General features: G+C 52.9%; 1 protein-coding gene across 10 annotated transcripts in view; it reads left to right on the top strand.

The window, feature by feature from the left end:
• Positions 1 to 928: 928 nt before the first annotated feature.
• LOC141941419 (cullin-9-like) overlaps positions 929 to 18,311 on the top strand; it is a 34,020-nt gene continuing 16,637 nt past the window's right edge. For 6 of the 10 annotated variants that reach the window (XR_012628310.1, XR_012628309.1, XM_074864118.1 and 3 more), the window contains exons 1-18: positions 1,020 to 1,085; positions 1,948 to 2,008; positions 3,153 to 3,761; positions 4,565 to 4,719; positions 5,080 to 5,601; positions 11,326 to 11,464; positions 13,279 to 13,469; positions 13,939 to 14,323; positions 14,556 to 14,757; positions 15,038 to 15,245; positions 15,349 to 15,542; positions 15,673 to 15,890; positions 16,033 to 16,264; positions 16,597 to 16,702; positions 17,001 to 17,228; positions 17,394 to 17,484; positions 17,569 to 17,740; positions 17,945 to 18,050. Coding sequence is in view for 8 of the 10 variants with exons in the window: in XM_074864118.1 (XP_074720219.1) it covers positions 3,167 to 3,761; positions 4,565 to 4,719; positions 5,080 to 5,601; positions 11,326 to 11,464; positions 13,279 to 13,469; positions 13,939 to 14,323; positions 14,556 to 14,757; positions 15,038 to 15,245; positions 15,349 to 15,542; positions 15,673 to 15,890; positions 16,033 to 16,264; positions 16,597 to 16,702; positions 17,001 to 17,228; positions 17,394 to 17,484; positions 17,569 to 17,740; positions 17,945 to 18,050 (3,744 nt within the window). In the remaining 2 variants the exon portion in view is untranslated. Of the gene's footprint in view, positions 1,086 to 1,947; positions 2,009 to 3,152; positions 3,762 to 4,564; positions 4,720 to 5,079; positions 5,602 to 11,325; positions 11,465 to 13,278; positions 13,470 to 13,938; positions 14,324 to 14,555; positions 14,758 to 15,037; positions 15,246 to 15,348; positions 15,543 to 15,672; positions 15,891 to 16,032; positions 16,265 to 16,596; positions 16,703 to 17,000; positions 17,229 to 17,393; positions 17,485 to 17,568; positions 17,741 to 17,944; positions 18,051 to 18,311 lie in introns of all 10 variants that reach the window. The other 4 variants (XM_074864122.1, XM_074864123.1, XM_074864117.1 and 1 more) reach the window with 4 other exon arrangements.

Raw genomic sequence — 18,311 nt, 5'->3', positions numbered from 1 at the left:
ACACACACGAAGTTGCTCCAGGATCAAATAAGAAAGCACTCTTCTCTGTTTAGCCTTTATTTTTTTTTTATAATTTAAAACAAATGTCAGCCCTCAGAGATCGATAGAAACCTGCACCTACTGGATTGTAGCTAACTGTCAAGGAAGGGAAATATGAGCAAATGATAAGAATTTAGATTTTATGTTACGGGCATTATAGATCATGATAACACCAAAGCAGGAAAGGAACTGGAAACAGGCCAAACTTGTGTGCAGTTGCCTCTTGTTGTCAATCGCCTCTCTAGTAACATCGAGAACGGGGCAGTCTTACAACCCAAAACCTGCCGAGAGCGAGCGTAGTTCTCACCAACGCCAAATGAGGTGGATGTGGGGTGGGGTGCAGGGCTGAAATTACCCCAGCACCCCAGGCCTGATGAAGTTGCTGCACTGTAATTTTTGGTTAACACTGTGTTTGCAGTAATGTTAGTGCTGACATTACGGTTTTAGTCTTCCTTGCACCTGCCCCGCAACAGTCCTTAACAAAGTTCGTTAATCATCAGAAAAACCATACCGACACCCAGTGTACCACAAGCATCTTGAGCTCTTGCAGACGCAGCCTTCAGCTCCCAACCTCAATTTTTTCTCGTTTCTAGTATTAGCTAGGAGAGTCAGAAGATATTCCGGTTTTTCACAGTTTTCTGTCCCTCACACCCATTTCTGTTGTGCAGGCAGCACGAGGGGGGAAGCAGAAGCCCTGCGACACACGGTTGCCATGTGCCACCACAAACAAGCCCCCGCGCCGCCCTCACGAGGCAGCCGCGGCCGGCGACCTCGCCCCGAGGCGCAACAGAGCGCAGGCGCGGAGCCCGCCACCACCCCGCCCTCTCTCGCGAGCGCTCCTGGCCCTCGTCGCCACCCGTAGTGGGCGTGGCCTGCGTGCCGTGTGCGCCCGGCACCCGGAAGTGGGGAGCGGCGGCGGGTCGGTGGGAGCAGGTCGCGGTGCGGCGTTCGGTCCCTTCGCGGCTGTGGGGGCAGCGGGGCCGGGCAGTGCCGCGTCCTCGCCCCGAGCTGTGAACGGTGCGGGAGGAGAACCGGAACGGCGGCGGGTGGGGACAGGACCTTCCCGAGGGGCGCCTCCTTTTCCCTGTCTCGGGACAGATCTGGGGCGGGCTGCATCCCCGTGCGCCGGGGCCGGGCCCCGTTGGCTGCGGAGCGCTGCGGCAGGCTTGGCTGCGGCTCCTGGGGCGGGGGTGGCGCGGCAGCGGCGAGCCAAGGGTCGCGAGGTGGAGCAGGGCTTGCTGAGGTGTCCGAAGCGGCCCGGAAGAAAACCCGTCTTTTCCGCGGCGGCCATTGCCGAGGCAAATCGTTTTGGGCGGCCTTGCTGCTTTCCATGTGCAGGCCGCCCCCCCCGCCCTGCCGGCCCCCCCGCCCTGCCGGCCCGGGGTGCTGGGGTGCTCTGCCTGCCTGTGCGCAGGCCGTATTGGCTGCGCTTCTCCACCGGGGGCCGTGGGGGTTCATGGACTCGGCATCGTAGCTGGCATTCTCATTTGCCACAACTCTGAAACTCACTGCAGTGCATGTATTTGTGCACTCTAACAATTTAGCTGAGGGTTGTCATAGGCTCTGGTGTGCCTCCTTCATCATATGCGTTGTAGCTACCTCTTAAGATGCCCTAAATCTAAAATCTCCTCTACCTAGGAGCTACAAATCCCTTTGGGCTCCTTCTGATAGCTCTGCTCTAAAGAGGTTTTTTCATGCTAAATGCCATGATGTGGGGATGGGGTGAAATTATCAAATAAAATAATGCTTCACAGAGACTTTTGTTTTACTATGATTACCACATACACCTCTTATGGTAGGGTTTTTTTGTGTTCTGTACAAGTACAGGGAAAAAATTGTTTGGCTTATGTTGTGGCATCTAAATGCTGCTACAAAGCACAGGAGAATAACTTGGTCCTCTTGTTACAGAGAGACTGTGGAAAGATTCCCAGCTGGCTTGCTGCAAACTCCAAGGAAGGCACAATTGAAGGTAGGTATGAATTTCTCGGGAGTTCAGGCTTCTCTCTGCACCTGGGAAACATCTTTAATGCGCCTATCACCATCTTTGATGGTTGGTATCTTCTTCAGTTGTACATGGATTGACTATTTGCTGTGTACGTTAACTCCTTTTTTAAGAATGACTTGTGTTACCATCAGCTGAACAGCATGTTGCCTCACTGCTTCTCTTGCTAGTATGTGTCAGTAACAAGGAGAGGGCCTGTTCATGTGTTTCCACTACCACCTGCCTGAGCTCCTCTGAGAACCTTCTTATCACACTCTGATCTGACATCCTTTGTAGTAATGAAGTCTGTCCGTTGTGTGTGGTATTGTTTACAGTTGGCCAGTTGATTGCTGGCACTCAGTCTCAGACTGCAAATTATTTCATGCTCCTCTTTCAACAGATGAAAGCAGAGAAGTGTCATGGGTTCTTCTTTGTAGTCCTAAAATGTGCAGAACAATCAGGCAGCAGAGAGTAGCAATCTTTTAATTTTGCTGAATTTGCCCATTGTCTGAAGATTGTAAAGGCAAAAAATATCTGAGAGGAGGCCAAGGAGGAAATACTGAGTGGCTTTTAGATAGTGACCTGATTTGATGTATATGAACTTGATCAGAGAAATTGCTGGTTATTTTCTTCATGGCCTGGTGACTCACATTAGGTCCAGCTCCACAGTGAGAGTGCCTTGAGCTCTAGGTAAACTTGCAGTCTAGAGAGATATAAATGGTAAATAATAAGAGGGAAGACAGAAGTGCAAAAGCAGCAACTTGCACAGGGTCGTGTTATGGACAGTGGCAGAGATGAGAACAGAAGCCAGGTCTCCTGTCATGTGCTGTCTTAGAAGAGGATTTGAATGAGCCATTTTGCCTTGGCTTTTTTTGAGGAGAACCTATTTCTGTGTGTGCCATTAATGCTGGGAACAGGTTTTGTATATGAAACACTGGCTCGTTTTCTTGGAGGGGGTATGTGAGCTTCCTCAAAATGGGTTTTTCTTCAGAGCTTTATCCTGGGTGCAGGATCTCAGGATCAAAAGCCTCAGCCACTTCTACTGTCAAGCAACTGAGGTGCTTATTCAAGCTTTCACTGGCATGCAGCTCAGAAATAAAAGCTTGCCTCTGCTTCCCCTCTGTCTCTGCAGGCACGTTTCCTGTCATGGTGAACGAGAAGCATAATGGCAACCTGCTTGTGCACCTGGGAGCCAAACTGCAGGCCTACCCGGAGGAGCTGCTCCGGCAGCGGCGAGGCCACGACGGCCAGCCCGAGTACCTGATCCAGTGGAGCATCGTCAGCTTGGAAGAGAGAGCAGCGGGAGGCAGCAGTGGCTCCTCTGCAGAGACCAAGCCGGAGAACATCTCGATGTGGATGTCTGCAGAAGAGGTCTGTGCCAGCTGCCCGGCGCTGCTGGGCAAGAGGAGGCTGGAAGGGCAGTGGGCGAAAGAGGAGAAGGCAGCCAGCCCGTTTGCTGCAGATGTCCCGCTGGATGAAGCCTCCCTGCTGGAGATGAAGGCTGATGTCAGGAGCCTGGTGCAGCGAGCTGGCCGGCAGATGGCCGAGAGTGGGGCCCCCGAGTCCTCCATCCTCAACACCATCCACGTGCTGAGCGCGTACGCCAGCATCGGCTCGCTGGCGGGTGCCTTCAAGGAGACGGGAGCCCTGGACTTGCTGATGAAGATGCTGTGCCACAAGGAGAAGCAAATCCGCCGCAGCGCCGGCAAGATGCTGAGGGCCCTGGCTTCGCATGATGCAGGTGGGGGCTGCTACTGCTCAGTGCCCCTGAGGAGGTGCTGCTGGGCAGCTGGAGGGTGCCAGTCCTTTTGCAGGCGTGGGATGCCTGGGAAGAGTGTGTCTTGGGGCTTGTTGGCAAAAGGGGAAGAATCGGAGTGGAGCTTCCAAGCGGCTCCTTGATTGTAGTTGTCTGGGGTGCTCTAAGACTTGGGAGCTCTTTTCCCCGACGGGCTCCTGAGCTGGGATGCTGATTAACTGTTAGGAGGACTTGTGGCAAGAGGCTTGGCAGGGCATTGGGGTGTCTCTGCTGCATGCTTTGAGTTGGGAAGGCTCTGGCCTGTTCTTGGCAGGGAGCCTTTTGTCAGGCCCTGGGGGTAGAGCCTGGTCCTCACCCTGTCCTCTCATCTGAGAGGAGCTGCCAGAGCTTGGAAGTGCCGGGTGAGGCTTGGGTGCACCTGGAAGGTTGCTGGTGTGTCCCTCGGAGATCCGGCTTTCCCTGTCCTAGTGCCCGAGTTCATGTGGCTCTCCAGTGGGGCAGATGGGGGGCTGATTCAGTTAAAGCTTAACTTCTTTCTTCCCTGGAACCCTGTTCTGGAGTCAGTTATTTGGGGCTGCTGCTTTGGGGGAATCTTGCAGCTTTAGGGGTGGAAAAAATGCGATGTTATTCAGTGGAGCAAAATGTTGCCAATCCAGATGAAAGGACAGAACATGGTTCTAGGTTACAGTGAGCAACAAAGCTGTTCATTGCCTGCGAGTCTCTCGCACAGGCAGGGTGGGGTGAGGGTTATCTTTATGGGGCCTGAAGAGTTTGTCGTCTTGTTGCAGGGAGCCGGGCCTATGTCCTGCTGTCCCTGAGCCAGCAGGATGACATTGAGCAGCATGTAGACTTCGACGGTCGCTACACCTTGCTGGAGCTGTTTGCTGAGATGATGTCTTCTGAAGAGCACTGCATGTCCTTTGAGGGGATTCACCTTCCCCAGGTAGCGTCAGGCCCTGCCAGCCCTGGGCCTGTGGGCTCTAGGGGTCAGGAGGGATAAGAGTGGGGGGCCAGAACTGGTGTCCTTGTTTGGGACAGGAGGGTAGTTGGCAGTGGGCAGCTGGGCAGGACTGGGTGTTGGGAGAGGGGGCGCAGGATCTGGGCCTGGCTTGAGGCTGGGGGTGGTGGAGAGGCATGTGGAGAGCCTTGTCTCTGAGCAGGGAAGTGAGGGTGGGCTGTGAGGTTCCTGCTGCTTCTTGCTGGTTCGGAGCTATCGTGGGAGCCTGACTGTGGACAAGCTGGTGGCTTGGAGAGAGCTGGAGGCACTCTGCAGGCTAGAGTCTGACAGCCGTGCTTGTTGCAGATCCCCGGGAAGCTGCTGTTCGTCCTGGTGAAGCGCTACCTGTGTGTCACTTCTCTTATGGAAAAGCTCAGCAGTGGTGTGGAGCAGGAGGACTGCGCTGTGCCCAGCCTGCCCACTGAGGAGAGGAGCCGTGTGAGGCAGGAGTTTGAGTTCAGCATGGCTATGGCAAACCTCATCTTGGAGCTGGTGCACGTGATGGGCTGGGACCACAGCCACAAGCCAGAGCTGCTGCCCCAGCAGGAGCTGCGGCCTCACACCACCCACTCCATCTTCCAGCCCAAGACTGCAGACTGCACCCCTGCCCAAGTGCCTGTGCTCACTTCAAATTATGGTCCCCACAAAAAGCAGGGTCATGCCTTCCTGACCCCGTCAGACTTTGCAGACCGCAGTGGCTATGTGGAGTACTTACAGGCAAACCTGGTGCGCGGAATGAGGGTGCGCTTGCTGGAGGACTGCGGTGATGTTAAAGCTGGGGAGGAAGGCGAGTTTCTTCAGAGCACTAATAGCATGCGCACAGTGCAGGTAGGTCACTCGTGGAAGTAGTCTGGCTGGGATGACAGAGGGGAGTGACAGGGGTGACTGAGGATTTTCTAATGATGTCTTCATGTGAAGCAAGTTGGACAATAGGTGTATCATAATTAGGATACTGTCTACATCTGTCCTAGCAAAGAAGTCACCTTTCAGAGCTGGAAGTGTGGGTCCTTGAGGGTCTGGTTCAGTATGGGCTGTCCTGCTAAGATTTCTTAGCCTATAAAACAGGTGGTTATATCCTGCTTCCCAGAAACAGTCCCTAGCCCTGGTTTGATCTTGGGGGTGGTCTGGGAACAGGCTAGCTAGCACAAATGAGTAACACAGCAAAAGGTGCCCAAAGGTCTTAAGCCTTGGTATGTGGGTGACAGGACTTGTGGCATACTGTTCTCACTGGGATGGACACAGCCTACATAGCTGTTTCTTTTGATCTGTGAGTATATGCTGGGATCTGTTTCCATTTAAAATGCCCTTTGGGTGAGTAAACCTTAAATGAGAGCTTGTGTTGAAAAGAGCTGTTAGAGCTGCATATTTGCAGCTGAGTTGCTAAGATTGTGCCAGAGATCAGGGAAAAGGCCTCAATATTTGAAGAGGGGGAGGAATCATAGAATAGTTTGGGTTGGAAGGGACTGTTAAAGGTCATCTGGTTCAACCTCCCCACAATAAGTGGGGACATCTTCAACTAGATCAGGTTGGTCAGAGCCCTGTCCAACTTGACCTTGAATGTTTCCAGGGATGGGGCACTTGCCACCTCTGTGGGCAACCTGTTCTAGTGTTTCACCACCCTCATTGTAAGGAATTCCTTCTTTATGTCCTATTAAATCTACCCTCTTTCAGTTTAAAACTGTTAGTCCTTGTCCTATCGCAACAGGGCCAGTTTCCCACTGACTAACTGCTTGAACAGCTGGAAGTTTGCTTTCCTAAAATTCAGGGTCCTGACTTTACTCTTCACCTCTCCCATATCCCTCAGGGCTGTGAACTCCACCAGTGTGTGATAACTGCAGCCCAGGCAGCCTCCAATCTTAGTGTCTATGATTAGCTTACTTGGGTTGGTAACCAGTGGGCCCAGTAATGCATGTGCTCTGGTAGGGCGGTCTATTACCTGGCCTAAGAAGTTATCCTCATCCAGCAGATGTCAGGGTGGTTGAAGTCCCCATGCAGGATGAGAGCCTGTGAGCGCAATCCCTTCTGTGGCTGGAATAAGAAGGCTTTGTCAGTAGGCTCCCCTTGATTGGGCAGCCTGTAGTAAACACCAACCACAAGGTTCCCTTTGATGGTTTGACCTGATTCATGGCCTAAGGCATTCAGCTGTTGCCACTCCCAGAACATCCCTCTAGTGTATGGGTCAGTGCTGGAGCAGCAGGGTTTGCACTCAGGCCTAGGGGTGGGAGAGCACTTGAGTGCTGTTCCAGCCTTTTTGTGGGCATGGGGAGGTGTTTGCTTGTGCTTAGACTTTTTTCTTGAGACTTTCTTCTCAGTCCTGAAGGCTGGCCATGTTCAGTGAGAGCTGAGATTTTGTTTTGACTGTGCAGTAGGGAGCTGGTGGGCTTTGTGCATCACTCTATGTATGGTTATTTCTGCAGGCTGTCTGGTGATCTTGCGCTTTGGTCTTGCTTTTGAGCTTCCCAAACACTGCAGCTAGAGGCATGATTTCTGTTCTTTTAAAAATCAAGCTTTACCTGGCTGTCATCCATAGATAGAGGGCTGTCTGCTAGTGTCCCCTGCTCAGTCAAGCATCGTGTCTGCTGCAAACAGGGCTATAATTCACTTCGTGAAATCTTTATTAAATTGAGATAGTAACCAGTAAAATGAGAAACTGTAACCACTGCACACATGCTAGTGTGTGCAAATATGGATTTGGGATTTTTTAAAATTTGTTTTGTTTTCTCTCCCCCAAGTAATTTGCAAAAGTTGGTTATGCTTTGGTTATGCAGATGATAAATAAGGAGTCTGAGGCCACTTCAGCTGGTCGTAGCTGTACTTCAGGTGCCACTTCAGCCTGTGCTTAAAGGCTTTTACTCTTTTTCCTGATTCTCTCCCCCATCCCCCTGCGGGGGGGCAGGGAGTGAGCGAATGTCTGTGTGGTGTTTAGCTGCCTGCCAGATTAAACCATGACACTACTTCAAGCTGATTTCTGCAAATATAGATGGTCTGCAAATAGACTTAAGTGCCATGTTAGTGCAAAGCTCTGTGTTGCTGATATTCAAAAAATCAGTAGCTGAAAAGGCTCAGTCTGGTATCTATAGAAATGCGTGATTTCCAGATCTCTCATGCTGTATCATAAAGTTCGTTACCAAACTTTCCAGAGAGGAGGTAGAGAATTTGACATTACCCTTCTGCATGTTTGAAGACCATCTCCTTTCAATCTGTTTTCAGCTTTTGTTAAGCATGAGATTCTCTAGCTTTCTCGGACTACAGCCAATTTTATTTTGTGTAATGCCATTGTTGTAATTTACAGCCAAATATAAATTAGCCAGTTAAGAACACTGAACACCAACTTACTTCTTTTCTCCTATTGTCTCTCTTTGCTTTCTTGTGCACAGGAAAATTGTATGAATATTCTTTTGTTTTTTTTCTTCAGCCAGTTGCGGACTGCTGCTTCCTTCTGATACTCTTCTGTTTATCCAGTGAAAACTGGTTTTGGGATGAATTTTTCCAGTTGCCTTTCAGTAACTTTAACTTACTCTGGTCCAGTTCCTTAACTCCTTTCTAGTCTTGGAGCACTTCTTGCAGGTGTAATTTAAACCAGCAGCTTAAAATGCCCCAAAATGTGCATGTGCAAGAAGGATGCATTTAGCCTTATCTGCTTGTTTGATGGTGGATATTACCAGTATGTGCTTGTATTGGGAGAGCGTAATTGTTAGGGCACCATGTGCTGTGCAAATATGGCTTGCCCATCTTATTTGCACTTTCTTCTACTCCCATTCATACTCCTGTTCTTGGGTTCTGCTGAGCAGATTTCATGCCCACAGTTGCTCTAATAAATCGCTCTCTTCTCTGGTTTAATAATTTACTGTTTGATGCCCTGTGCTTTACTGAATTTGACAATTGAAATCAATCTTTTTTTTTAATCTAGAAAATTGGTTACTTCAGTGAAGAAAGCTAATGCATCAATCTGTCAGAATTGAAACTTGAAGCAGGTTTACCTGTTAATTCAAACGTATTGTTTATCTTGAACAGTTTTAGTTGCTCTTTCCACTAAAATATACTTTAAAGGTTTGCACAGTACTGAAGTCAAAGTAGTGAAGCTGTAGTGATGATTTATTTAATCAATTTTTTTCCTTAAGTTAGAAGCACTGGCTATAGTGTTTATCAGTCACATGGAAACACCACTGAATAATGTAAATCCTTCCTGCTTTCCAACTGTGCTTTTGGCAGATTACTTGGCATGTCTTTCATCTCTCTCCTCCAAACTAAATTTTGCTTCTCTCTCAGTTGTGGCAACTTCTGGATTTGTATTCCTCTACCTGTTATCAGTTTGCTTTGCTTTTTGTTGTGTTTACTCAATACACCAGTAAAATACTCTTCTAGTTTTGGACCATGCATAGCTGATTTTTCATTGCAGGCCCCCTCAATTAAATAACTGCTCTACATCTTAATTTTAAGTGGTTGATAAACCTTTTGTCTTTTATAACCCAGTCTGTAAAGATAAATTGCAAAGGAAATATGTTTGCTACTGATACTCTTTTTGTCCTTATGCTCCTTGATTTCTAAGATCTGTGTTTTTCTAAAATTCTGTTTTCTATTTCTTACAAGCTTGTACTTGCTTTCGCTCTTAATGTAACTGGGCACTTGAAAAGAACACTAAGATCCTTTCACATTTTTCTCCTGTTGTCTGTGATATAAATTTCAGAGGGTTTTTTTTAATTCACTGTTGAGCTGAAGTGTACTGTTAACTTCCATTCCTTTGTCCAGTTGGTCCCTTGGGTTCCTTCTCCTGTTTTTCTATTTAGTTAGGTTGAATGAACTTGCAGTTGCTCCATCCAGGCTTATTTTCACTAACAGTCCTCTGTAAGGTTCACACTACTGGCAAAACCAGATCTAAATGGTAATAAATATTCAGTGAAGAAGTTTGTTGTCTGTTACATTTGGAAGTACTTAATTTCTGCTGCTATTAGTGCTCTGTGCCCTCCAGTCTGTCTAGGAAGTTGGGAATGTACGTGCGGTCTTTGGGGGTGTTAATTTTTACCCTGCTCTTTATGTTTATATCTGTATATGTGTCTGTAGCAGTACCCCAGTTATGTGAGAAACCTGTGAGTCAAACCATTCAATGAGTGAGTGACATCTCAAAATCATCTTTGTAATGACATCTCTTGATCATCATTGCTTTTCTGGGCTTTTACCATCAGTCTTTGAAGGGAAACTTGATTTTTATCTCTGTTACTCTTTCTTATCTTGTGTATCACGCTTACTTTTTATTGACAGTTTATCTCCTAGTGACTAGTGAGTTCAGGTTACAAGAACCGCTTCTTCCTGGTCTTTGTTAAAATTTTGATCCTTTCCTTTCCAATTAGTTCTGCTGTTGCAGCTCAACCTGCTTGAGGCTTGCTGTTGGTTTTAACCGTGCAAAATGCAAATTCTTGTGCATTTTTGTTTGGGGCCAGTCCATCATGAGTCTGTCTCCTACCTCCTGTCATCTTACCTTTGTTACTCTGTTTTCTGTTGCTTTCTTTCCCTCTCCAAAGAAAAAGTGTCACTGTTGTGTCTGGTCCTTCAGTCCTATCTTTCCATGACTCCTTTGAGATGGTATTTGGTACATAACTAGTTTAGGTCAAGGATTCATTGAAGACTAGTTGGTGTTGTGCGTAGAGTTTAACTCAATTTCCTTCCATATAGTGCTTTCTTGAAGTGTCTTAGCATCTTATCTCTTTAGCTTTCCAGCACAATGAAGTCCTAGTAGCCCTGGTGTAACTCCAAAAGAGCTCGGTGAATCAGGCAACCCATATGTTTTTCTGCTGTTTAAATTATTGACATGTTGTACTTGCTGTGTTGCTGGGTCCTCCTTCTGCTAGAAGGTTAAATGTAAATCTCAAAAAAAAAAAAAAAACCCCAAACAAAAAAAAAAACCCACAAAAAAAGCTTACCAAAAAAAAAAAGTATGGGAAGCCATAAAAAAAAATCCTTTTGATTTTGAGAGGCATCTTCGACAAAGCGCAGGAGACAGTTGCCTTCTTTGAGACATGTTTGTCAAGAGCCCAAAACCTGTCCGAGACGGTTGGTGAATGACCAAGGTGTAGAAGTATAACCGATAGAAGGTACAGTCAGAGTAGCAAAAATAGTTTTCTTTACACTTGCATTCATTTGGTTTGTGTCTCAAGACCCCTTATATACAACTCATTTGCCGTGAGGTAGTGTTGGTTGTGTTCTTCCTTTGTATGCTTTTCCCTGCTGCTGGGCGCTTTTGGAATGGGCATGCTTAACTAGATGCACTCCTGTCACTGCTGCTGTGGTAGATGATATCTCTAGTGGTTGCAGGCAAAGTTGGTGGTTTTGGTTTTTTTTAAAATAAAGATCCAGGTGTAACCAGGGAACAAGTTAATAAAGATGGTACGCTTAAAAATTAGACAATGTGTGTGTTGAAATCTGTATGTGAATTAGGTGGTCTTCTACTTGAACAGTACTCGCTATCTCCATGTGTTTGGGAAATGGGAGGGCAAATGTAGCATGAGGATTGAATGAGTGAGCAAATCTGATCATGTAAATCTGTTTCACGCACAGGTTTTATGGCAGTCAGCAGGTCAGATCTACTGGATGCGTTGGCACATGTTGGAGATTATTGGCTTTGGAGACCAGTGGGAAGATCATGCTGCTCAGGAAAAAGAATATAGTCTGGTAGAGAGCTTTAATATAGACACAGGTGAGATTATGTGCTGCATGTGTGTGTCTGTATCATCTCTTTCTGATTCTGCTGTGGCATTTTTTGAGTGGTTAAGTTTATATGGCTAAGCATATAGGAACTAGTAGGTTGATTTAGAAAGCACTATGAGCTTTTGGTTTGTATGACCATGTAGAGCTCGTTAAGTAACTACATGGCTTGTGGTTGCATGGAGTGTTTTTGAATCCTAGACTTCTGTCCTGATATAATGAAAGTCATGATATAAAAAGCATAAAATTTGACTTAAACCATGACTGTCAAAAATGTGTGTTTGAATTAACTGAACAAACTGCCAAAATAAGAATGTAGAATCTCTCTGAGATGAAATTGCTTTAGGGACCCGCAGATCCCCTTAAATAAGAGATGTGGATTTTTAAAAACATTAACATGCCAACAATTTGTTTAACTTCATACCTCTCAGTTTTGGACAAGGTGAGCATTAAATGCACCATTTCCATAAGACATCTGCAGAATCTCCTAGAATCCTTTGACATTGCTCTTATACTGGGAGAAGATAAAAGGGAAAATCCAGCCTCCAGATACCCCTTTCTTGTTCAGTGTTTGACATGACTCTGGCCAGGGAAACCTGTTAAAGTAACTCTTTTATCACACCTGCAATCTTATAGGACATCTTTTGGGTAGAGTGATTTGGTTTTAATTGCTGCAAGAGACAGAATATAGATGGAATCAGCAGCTAATTTTCCACTTCAAAAAATATTCTTATTGCCAGTTGAAAAGATAGCTTCTTTAATAGCTTGTACCTCTTTTAACTAAAGACCTAACTGCACATTAGTTTGAAGTGGCTAACTTAAAACAAACTTGGTTAGACTTTGCCTTTTGTCTCGGTCTCTCTGATTTTGGTAGAAGCATGGGCTCTATTTCACTTCTTTCTAGTCATCATATCCCACATAGAACTTGAATTGAAAAAGTAAATGCTTTCTGTTTGGGATCTTGACAGTTGAATAAATGAGCTCGTGTTGACTGACTGTTGGTAATCAGCCATGTATGTAGTTGCTCTTGGCATGCTTGGGCATCTTAGAGTGAGTTTGGCCCTCTTCTGTTGAGTCTTGAGGTGGTGAATGTCTCCCACCTTGCATTTTCAGAGAGAGCTGCAAGTTGTTGCTTAGCAGATACCAGCAAGTGTTGATTCAGCTCTTATTTCTAAATTATGTAGGGAATATCTAACCTACATAATCGATTTTTATCTCCCTCTCTTGATTTTGGATGCATTAGCTAAAAGGAGCGTGATAAATGTTCAGTCTCGTTTTGCTTTTGCCTATAAGTATTTGCCCTGTTAGCCAGCAAGAGGTGTTTGGAAAAGAGAGAAGCTCATGGCAGAATTAACTTCCTATCCATTGACTCCTCTGTCAGCTGGGCCTGCAGCTGTTCTCCCCACCCTTCTACAGCTGCACGGGGGCACTGTGGATTCTGCTGGTGCTGGGTGTCCAAGTGCGTTGCCCTGGCTGGCCCAGGCACTGTGGGAACAGATGTGGGGAGCAGTGATCTAGAGATGCCTATTTGGAGCATGTGCTTTTCCTGTTCTACAGCCCAGAGAGGCTCAAGTGAAGATGGTAATCCCCATCTCTACAGCTTCTGGGGTCTCCTCCCAGCACGCTCCCTGTCTCTCGCTGCCTTCCTGTCACCTCCCTGTCTCACAGCCGGCAGTGGGATAGTGGGGGCCTCTTCTGCCCAGACAGTCCCCATGAGCCCTTTCCTTGGGGCACGTGGGGTGTGCAGCAGAGGATGGGGGAATTGGCAGAGCTGACAGTGCCCTTCCTTGCTCTGCTGTCCTGCAGTTGCGCAGCCGTTTTTCTGCAAGCCCTCTGGGGGGCTGTACTCTCTGCCTTACCTGGGAGAGCAGCCGAGAAAGGCTGCAGAGGCGCTGAGCCGTGCCGAGTGGTGGGAGCTGCTCTTCTTCGTGAAGAAGCTGGAAGCACAGGAGCAGAAGGAGATCGCCTGTCTCATCCAGCAGGCCCAGGGAGAGCAGGTACGGGCCAGAACCTGTGGTGTGGAAATGGGAGAATGTTAGGAAGGGGACTGGGCCCGAAGGAGGAGATGGCGAGCGTGAGCTGTGCAGGGGCAGCCTGACTGGAGCCAAAATGGGACTGAAATGGGAAGGTGAGTGAGGGATGGCAGAAGTGCGGGGAGCTGGGCACAGCAAAGGGGTGAGGCGAGATGAGAGGAAACGCAGCCTGCTATGACCCGGGAAGAGTGACTGTGTCCAGCGAGGTCTGGGTAGGTGAGGCAAGGCCATGGGGTGACTCTGCCACTTGCGGTTGTGGGGTGAGTGCAGGCGGGAGGTCTGGGCTGGGGACAGCCAGGGGAGTGTGGCACTGGGGAATGGCCCTGGGGGCCTCTGGCAGTGCAGCCTTTCTGTCTGTTTGGGCACTGGCCATCACAAGGGGCGTGGGATCCGTGGTGAGTCCATGAGGGTTAACTTGACCCCGTCTGTCCAGCTGTCGGAGGTGGATGAAGAAGCCCTGATCCAGCTGTCGGTACCTGCAGAGCTGGCCCAGAAGGTGCTGCAGGTCTTGGAGAAGCGGTGCCAGGGCAGCACTCGCCGTGACCTGTGTGGCTCCCACGTCTACGCCAAATACTTCCTCAGCAGGGGGGCCGAGCAGGACGTCAGGGGGAGCGCCGCGGTGTGCTCGAAGGGTGCCGGCTGCAGGAGCGCTGGCCCTGAAGCCACAATGGCCAAGGCAGTGCAGGAAGACCTTTCCGCAGCCACAGTGCCGCCCCGAGCCCCTGCTGCAGTGGTGAAGTCGGATTCCCAGCTGTTCAGCGAGCTCCTTGAGAAGGAAGGGCTGTTCTTCCCAGAGGTGACGGAGGAGCAGATCAAAGGTAACGGCCTGCTACGTGCTGGGGCACATGCGTGGTGCTGGAGGCGGCATCGTTGCCTCTGTGGAGGAAGGCTCTGGGGCAGGGCACGGGAGGCCAGGCACCCAGAGGTTGCCTGGGGAGCGGGGGCGGGGGGTGCCTGTGGGTGGTGGGTCTGTGGGTGCGTGGCACCGTGGGAGGTGCTGGGGGTGTAACTGCTGCCCTGACGCCCGTGTCCCTGCCTCCCTCCCGCCAGTGCTGGGCAGCTCGGAGGGGATGAGCGAGAGGGGCTCGCTGGCCAAGGTTGCAGCTGTGGTGGACGTGATCCAGAGCGGCAGCTCAGAGGTGGGGCTGCGCTTAGCTGGGCTCAAGCACATCATGGAGATCCTGGAGAAGGAGCCTGAGTCTGAGGAGCAAGTCAGCAAAGCCCAGGGTGGGCTCGGGACCAGGAGTGTTGGGTGAGCCGTGGGGTGTTGCACACCCCTCCTGCTGGCTGTGTGGGACGCTACTGGAGGTGGGAGTGCAGGAGGTGGCAATGGAAGTGCGAAGGCCGGCATGTGCCTGCATGCTCGGCCAGAAGACGGGTGGATCTTGTGTCCTCTGGTCCCAGGCAGGCTCGTTCCTGGGGCTGACCCAGCTGCTGTGGAGCCACGTGGGCAGGGAAGAGGTGGCTGACAGGGCCCTGGATGCCAGGGGTAGTGCGAGGAGGCTCCTCCTGAGGTGTCCTGTCCCATGCAGGGAGAAGCTGGTGAAGGTGGCAGTGGAGCTGCTGAGCGCCGAGGTGGCAGAGAAGGCCCTGGTGGTGGTGACGCTGCGGCTGCTGGCCATGCTCATGGCGAAGTACGACTGGCGCGTGGCATTTGCCACGGAGGGCGGCGTGCGGGCTGTGCTGGCCTGCATGCAGCAGCACGCCGCCTCCGCCCTGGTGCAGCAGGCCGGCCTGGCAGTGAGTGTGGCGGGGGGACGCTGTAGGTGGGCGGTCAGGGTGCAGGCTCGCCCGGATGTGGCAGGGATGCCCGCTGCCCTCCTGACTGCTGTTGGCCTTGCAGGCCCTGAAGGTGCTGGTGGGAGCTGTGGCCAGCGAGCCAGGAGGTGCCGGTGGGAAGCCCTCGCCCCTGAACCACGCCGATGCGCAGATGATGCGGGAGATCTTTGCCAGCATCGGCTCTGCCTCCAGCAAGGGCTTGGCGAGCCTGCTGAGTGTCATCCCTGCGGCCGTGAGCACCCTGCAGAGGGTCCCAGGGTAGGGGCAGAGTGAGGACGGCAGCTGGGGGCGGGGAGACCCTCGGTCAAGGCAGGCGGGTGGCTTGAGGGTGCAGGGGAGGCTCTGTGCTGGGGGGGAGCTAGGCGCCCGCATTGCTCTGTCCCTGCAGAGGCTCGTCAGGCGTGCAGAACGGCTTGCTGGTGGTGAACATGCTGATCGATGGCCACCGGGGCCTGGCAGAGCAGCTGGCAGGCCACGATCTCGCCACGGTGCTGCAGAGCTGCTGGTGGGATGGGCAGAGCTCCAGCTGCCCTCACGCGATGCTGGCCCTCGGCGTGATCAACCGCCTCGCGGAGCACCGGCTGCCCCTGGGCCTGGAGACGGCAGGTAGCTGCCGCCCGTGCCCCCCGCTGTGCCACGGCCCCGTGGGTGCAGCGGGCAGGGCTGCCTCACCTGCCAGGTCAGAGCATCCCACTGGTGCCTCTCCTGCAAGCGGCTGGGCCGGACCCGCGTGTCGTTGTCCTGGCAGGCAGAGAGGCCCCGCTGGACCTGAGGGATGTGCGGCCGCTTCTGAGCAGCGTGGGGGATGGCACGTTGTCCAAGGACGTGGTGGTGGCCCTGGATCGGCAGCTCTGCAGTGAAGGTGCCGTCCCCTCTGGCGAGGCGTCCCAGCTGCTGCAGGACCACAGATGCTTCAGGCTGCTGCTGCGCAGCTTTGAGCTGCTGGGGGCAGAGAAGGCCGTGAGCCTGAGCGTCCTCAGGTGGGTCCGGGGGGATCTGTCGGGGGTCCGGGGCCTCCCCAGCAGGTGGGGGGGGGTGGGGTGGTGGTGCTGGAGGGACAAGGCGCACGGTGGTGGGTCCTGGCGGGGCGGCTGTTCTTCAGCAGGGGCAGGTGCCCCCCAGCACATATGCAGGTGCTGACTGGGGTCCTGGGGCACAGGGATGTACGGGGGCAGCGCAGCGCACGCCTGGGTGCTGGCGGGAGCCGTGGCTCTCTGTCCCTGTGGGGTGCTGGCCTTCCAGGTGGGGCAGGTCTGCCTGTGGCGCTGCTGTCTGAGTGCAGCGGCCTGAGTGGGCCCCCTCTGCCACTCAGGATCCTGAACAAGTTCCTGGACGCTTACCAGGAGGGTGTGCTGCCCTGGCACGAGTGTGTGGAGCCCTGTTTGTCCTCCCTGAGTGCCCACAGCAGCGACCGGGAGGTGAGGGGGCCCCGGGACTCCCAGCAGGCCGGGGCGGCTTTGCTGGTTGTGCCGTGCGTCGTCTGGGCCCGGTGCTGGCGAAGCTGCAGCCCGGCCTCGTTGAGGCCGAGGTGCTGGGAGAGGTGGGGGGTGTCGTGGCTGTGGCCGCGTCCCGGTGGCTGGCGTGCCCGGCCAGGCTCTGGCAGGCACTGCTGCAGCGTCGGGGCGGAGGGCGGGAAGGGAGCACTGCAGCACCCTGCTGCTGCGGCCTGGGGGCTCCCAGCACCGGCCCGGCTGCTCAGGGCTGCCCGCTCCGCAGGTGGTGCAGGAGGCGGTTGGCTTCCTGCACCGCCTGGCCACCGCCAGCAAGGACTGCGCGGTGGCGATGTGCCGCGTGGGCGCCCGCGAGGCTCTGTCCAAAGCCCTGGACAAGCACAGCACGGCTCTGTCGCTGGCGCCGGCCCTGCTGGACCTGGTGACTGACTGCGAGAAGTACGCCAGCCTCTACAAGAAGCTGACGACCAGCATCTTGTCCGGCTGCATCCAGGTGGGCCTGGGGAGGCCCGGCCGTGCTGGGGCTCTGGGTCCAGGGGCCGTCCGGCTGTTCCCAGCGCCGCAGGGCAGCCTTCTGCCCTCTGCCTGCCACAGCCCTGTGGCGGGTGAGGGGAGGAGGCGCCAGGACCGCCGGTCAGAGCCTCGCCCTGTCCCATAGCTGGTCCTGGGGCAGATTGAGGAGCACCGCCGGAGCCACCGGCCCATCAGCATCCCCTTCTTTGACGTTTTTCTGCACAACCTGTGCCGAGGTGAGTGCAGGGAGCGGGAGCTGGGCCCCTGTGCTCAGCAAGTGTTGGCCGGGCGGCTAGAGGCTCCGGGCGCTCTCCCCACAGGCTCCAGCGTGGAGGTGAAGGAGGATAAGTGTTGGGAGAAGGTGCAGGTCTCCTCCAACCCCCACCGAGCCAGCAAGCTCACGGACAGAAACCCCAAGACCTACTGGGAGTCAAACGGCAGCACCGGCTCCCACTTCATCACTGTGCACATGCAGTGTGGTGTGGTGGTCAGGTGAGGCGGGTCCGGGGGGAGCCTTGGGGCCGGGAGGGCCAGTGGCTGCATGGGGAGGGGAGGGCTGTGGTGATCAGTGCGAGCCCTGCCCCAGTGGTCCCCATCCTGGGGGTTGCTGGATGCGGGCAGCAGCGTGTGGGGCTGGCGGGGGCTGGGGCGGGGAGGTGGTGCCTGCTGGGCAGCACCGTGTGTGCTGTGCTGCAGGGAGATGAGCATGCTGGTGGCCAGCGAGGACTCCAGCTACATGCCGGCCCGTGTGGTGGTGCTGGGGGGAGACAGCCCTGCCGCCATCAGAACGGAGCTCAACGCGGTGAGTCGGGCCTGGGCTGCTCAGACCCCAGGGCCCCACGGGAGCGGTGGGCTGGTCCTTGCTGTGCCCTGTGAAGGTCTCGCCCTGGTGCGGGGCCCTGGGAGGTGCCCCCCGCGGAGGTGGGGATGGCAGGAGCTGGGCTGCGGGAGCCTCCTCCTGGCTGTTGGCAGCAGGTGCTGGAGGCTCGGGCACGGGCAGCCCTGCGGGCCAGGCTGCAGCAGGCTGGTGTTGTGGGGCTGTGAGCCAGAGCGGGGCCCTGGC

The sequence above is a fragment of the Strix uralensis genome, chromosome 3 (assembly GCF_047716275.1).
Source record: "Strix uralensis isolate ZFMK-TIS-50842 chromosome 3, bStrUra1, whole genome shotgun sequence".
Taxonomy (NCBI): Eukaryota; Metazoa; Chordata; class Aves; order Strigiformes; family Strigidae; genus Strix; species Strix uralensis.
This window is presented reverse-complemented; position numbering and strand designations above follow the sequence as displayed.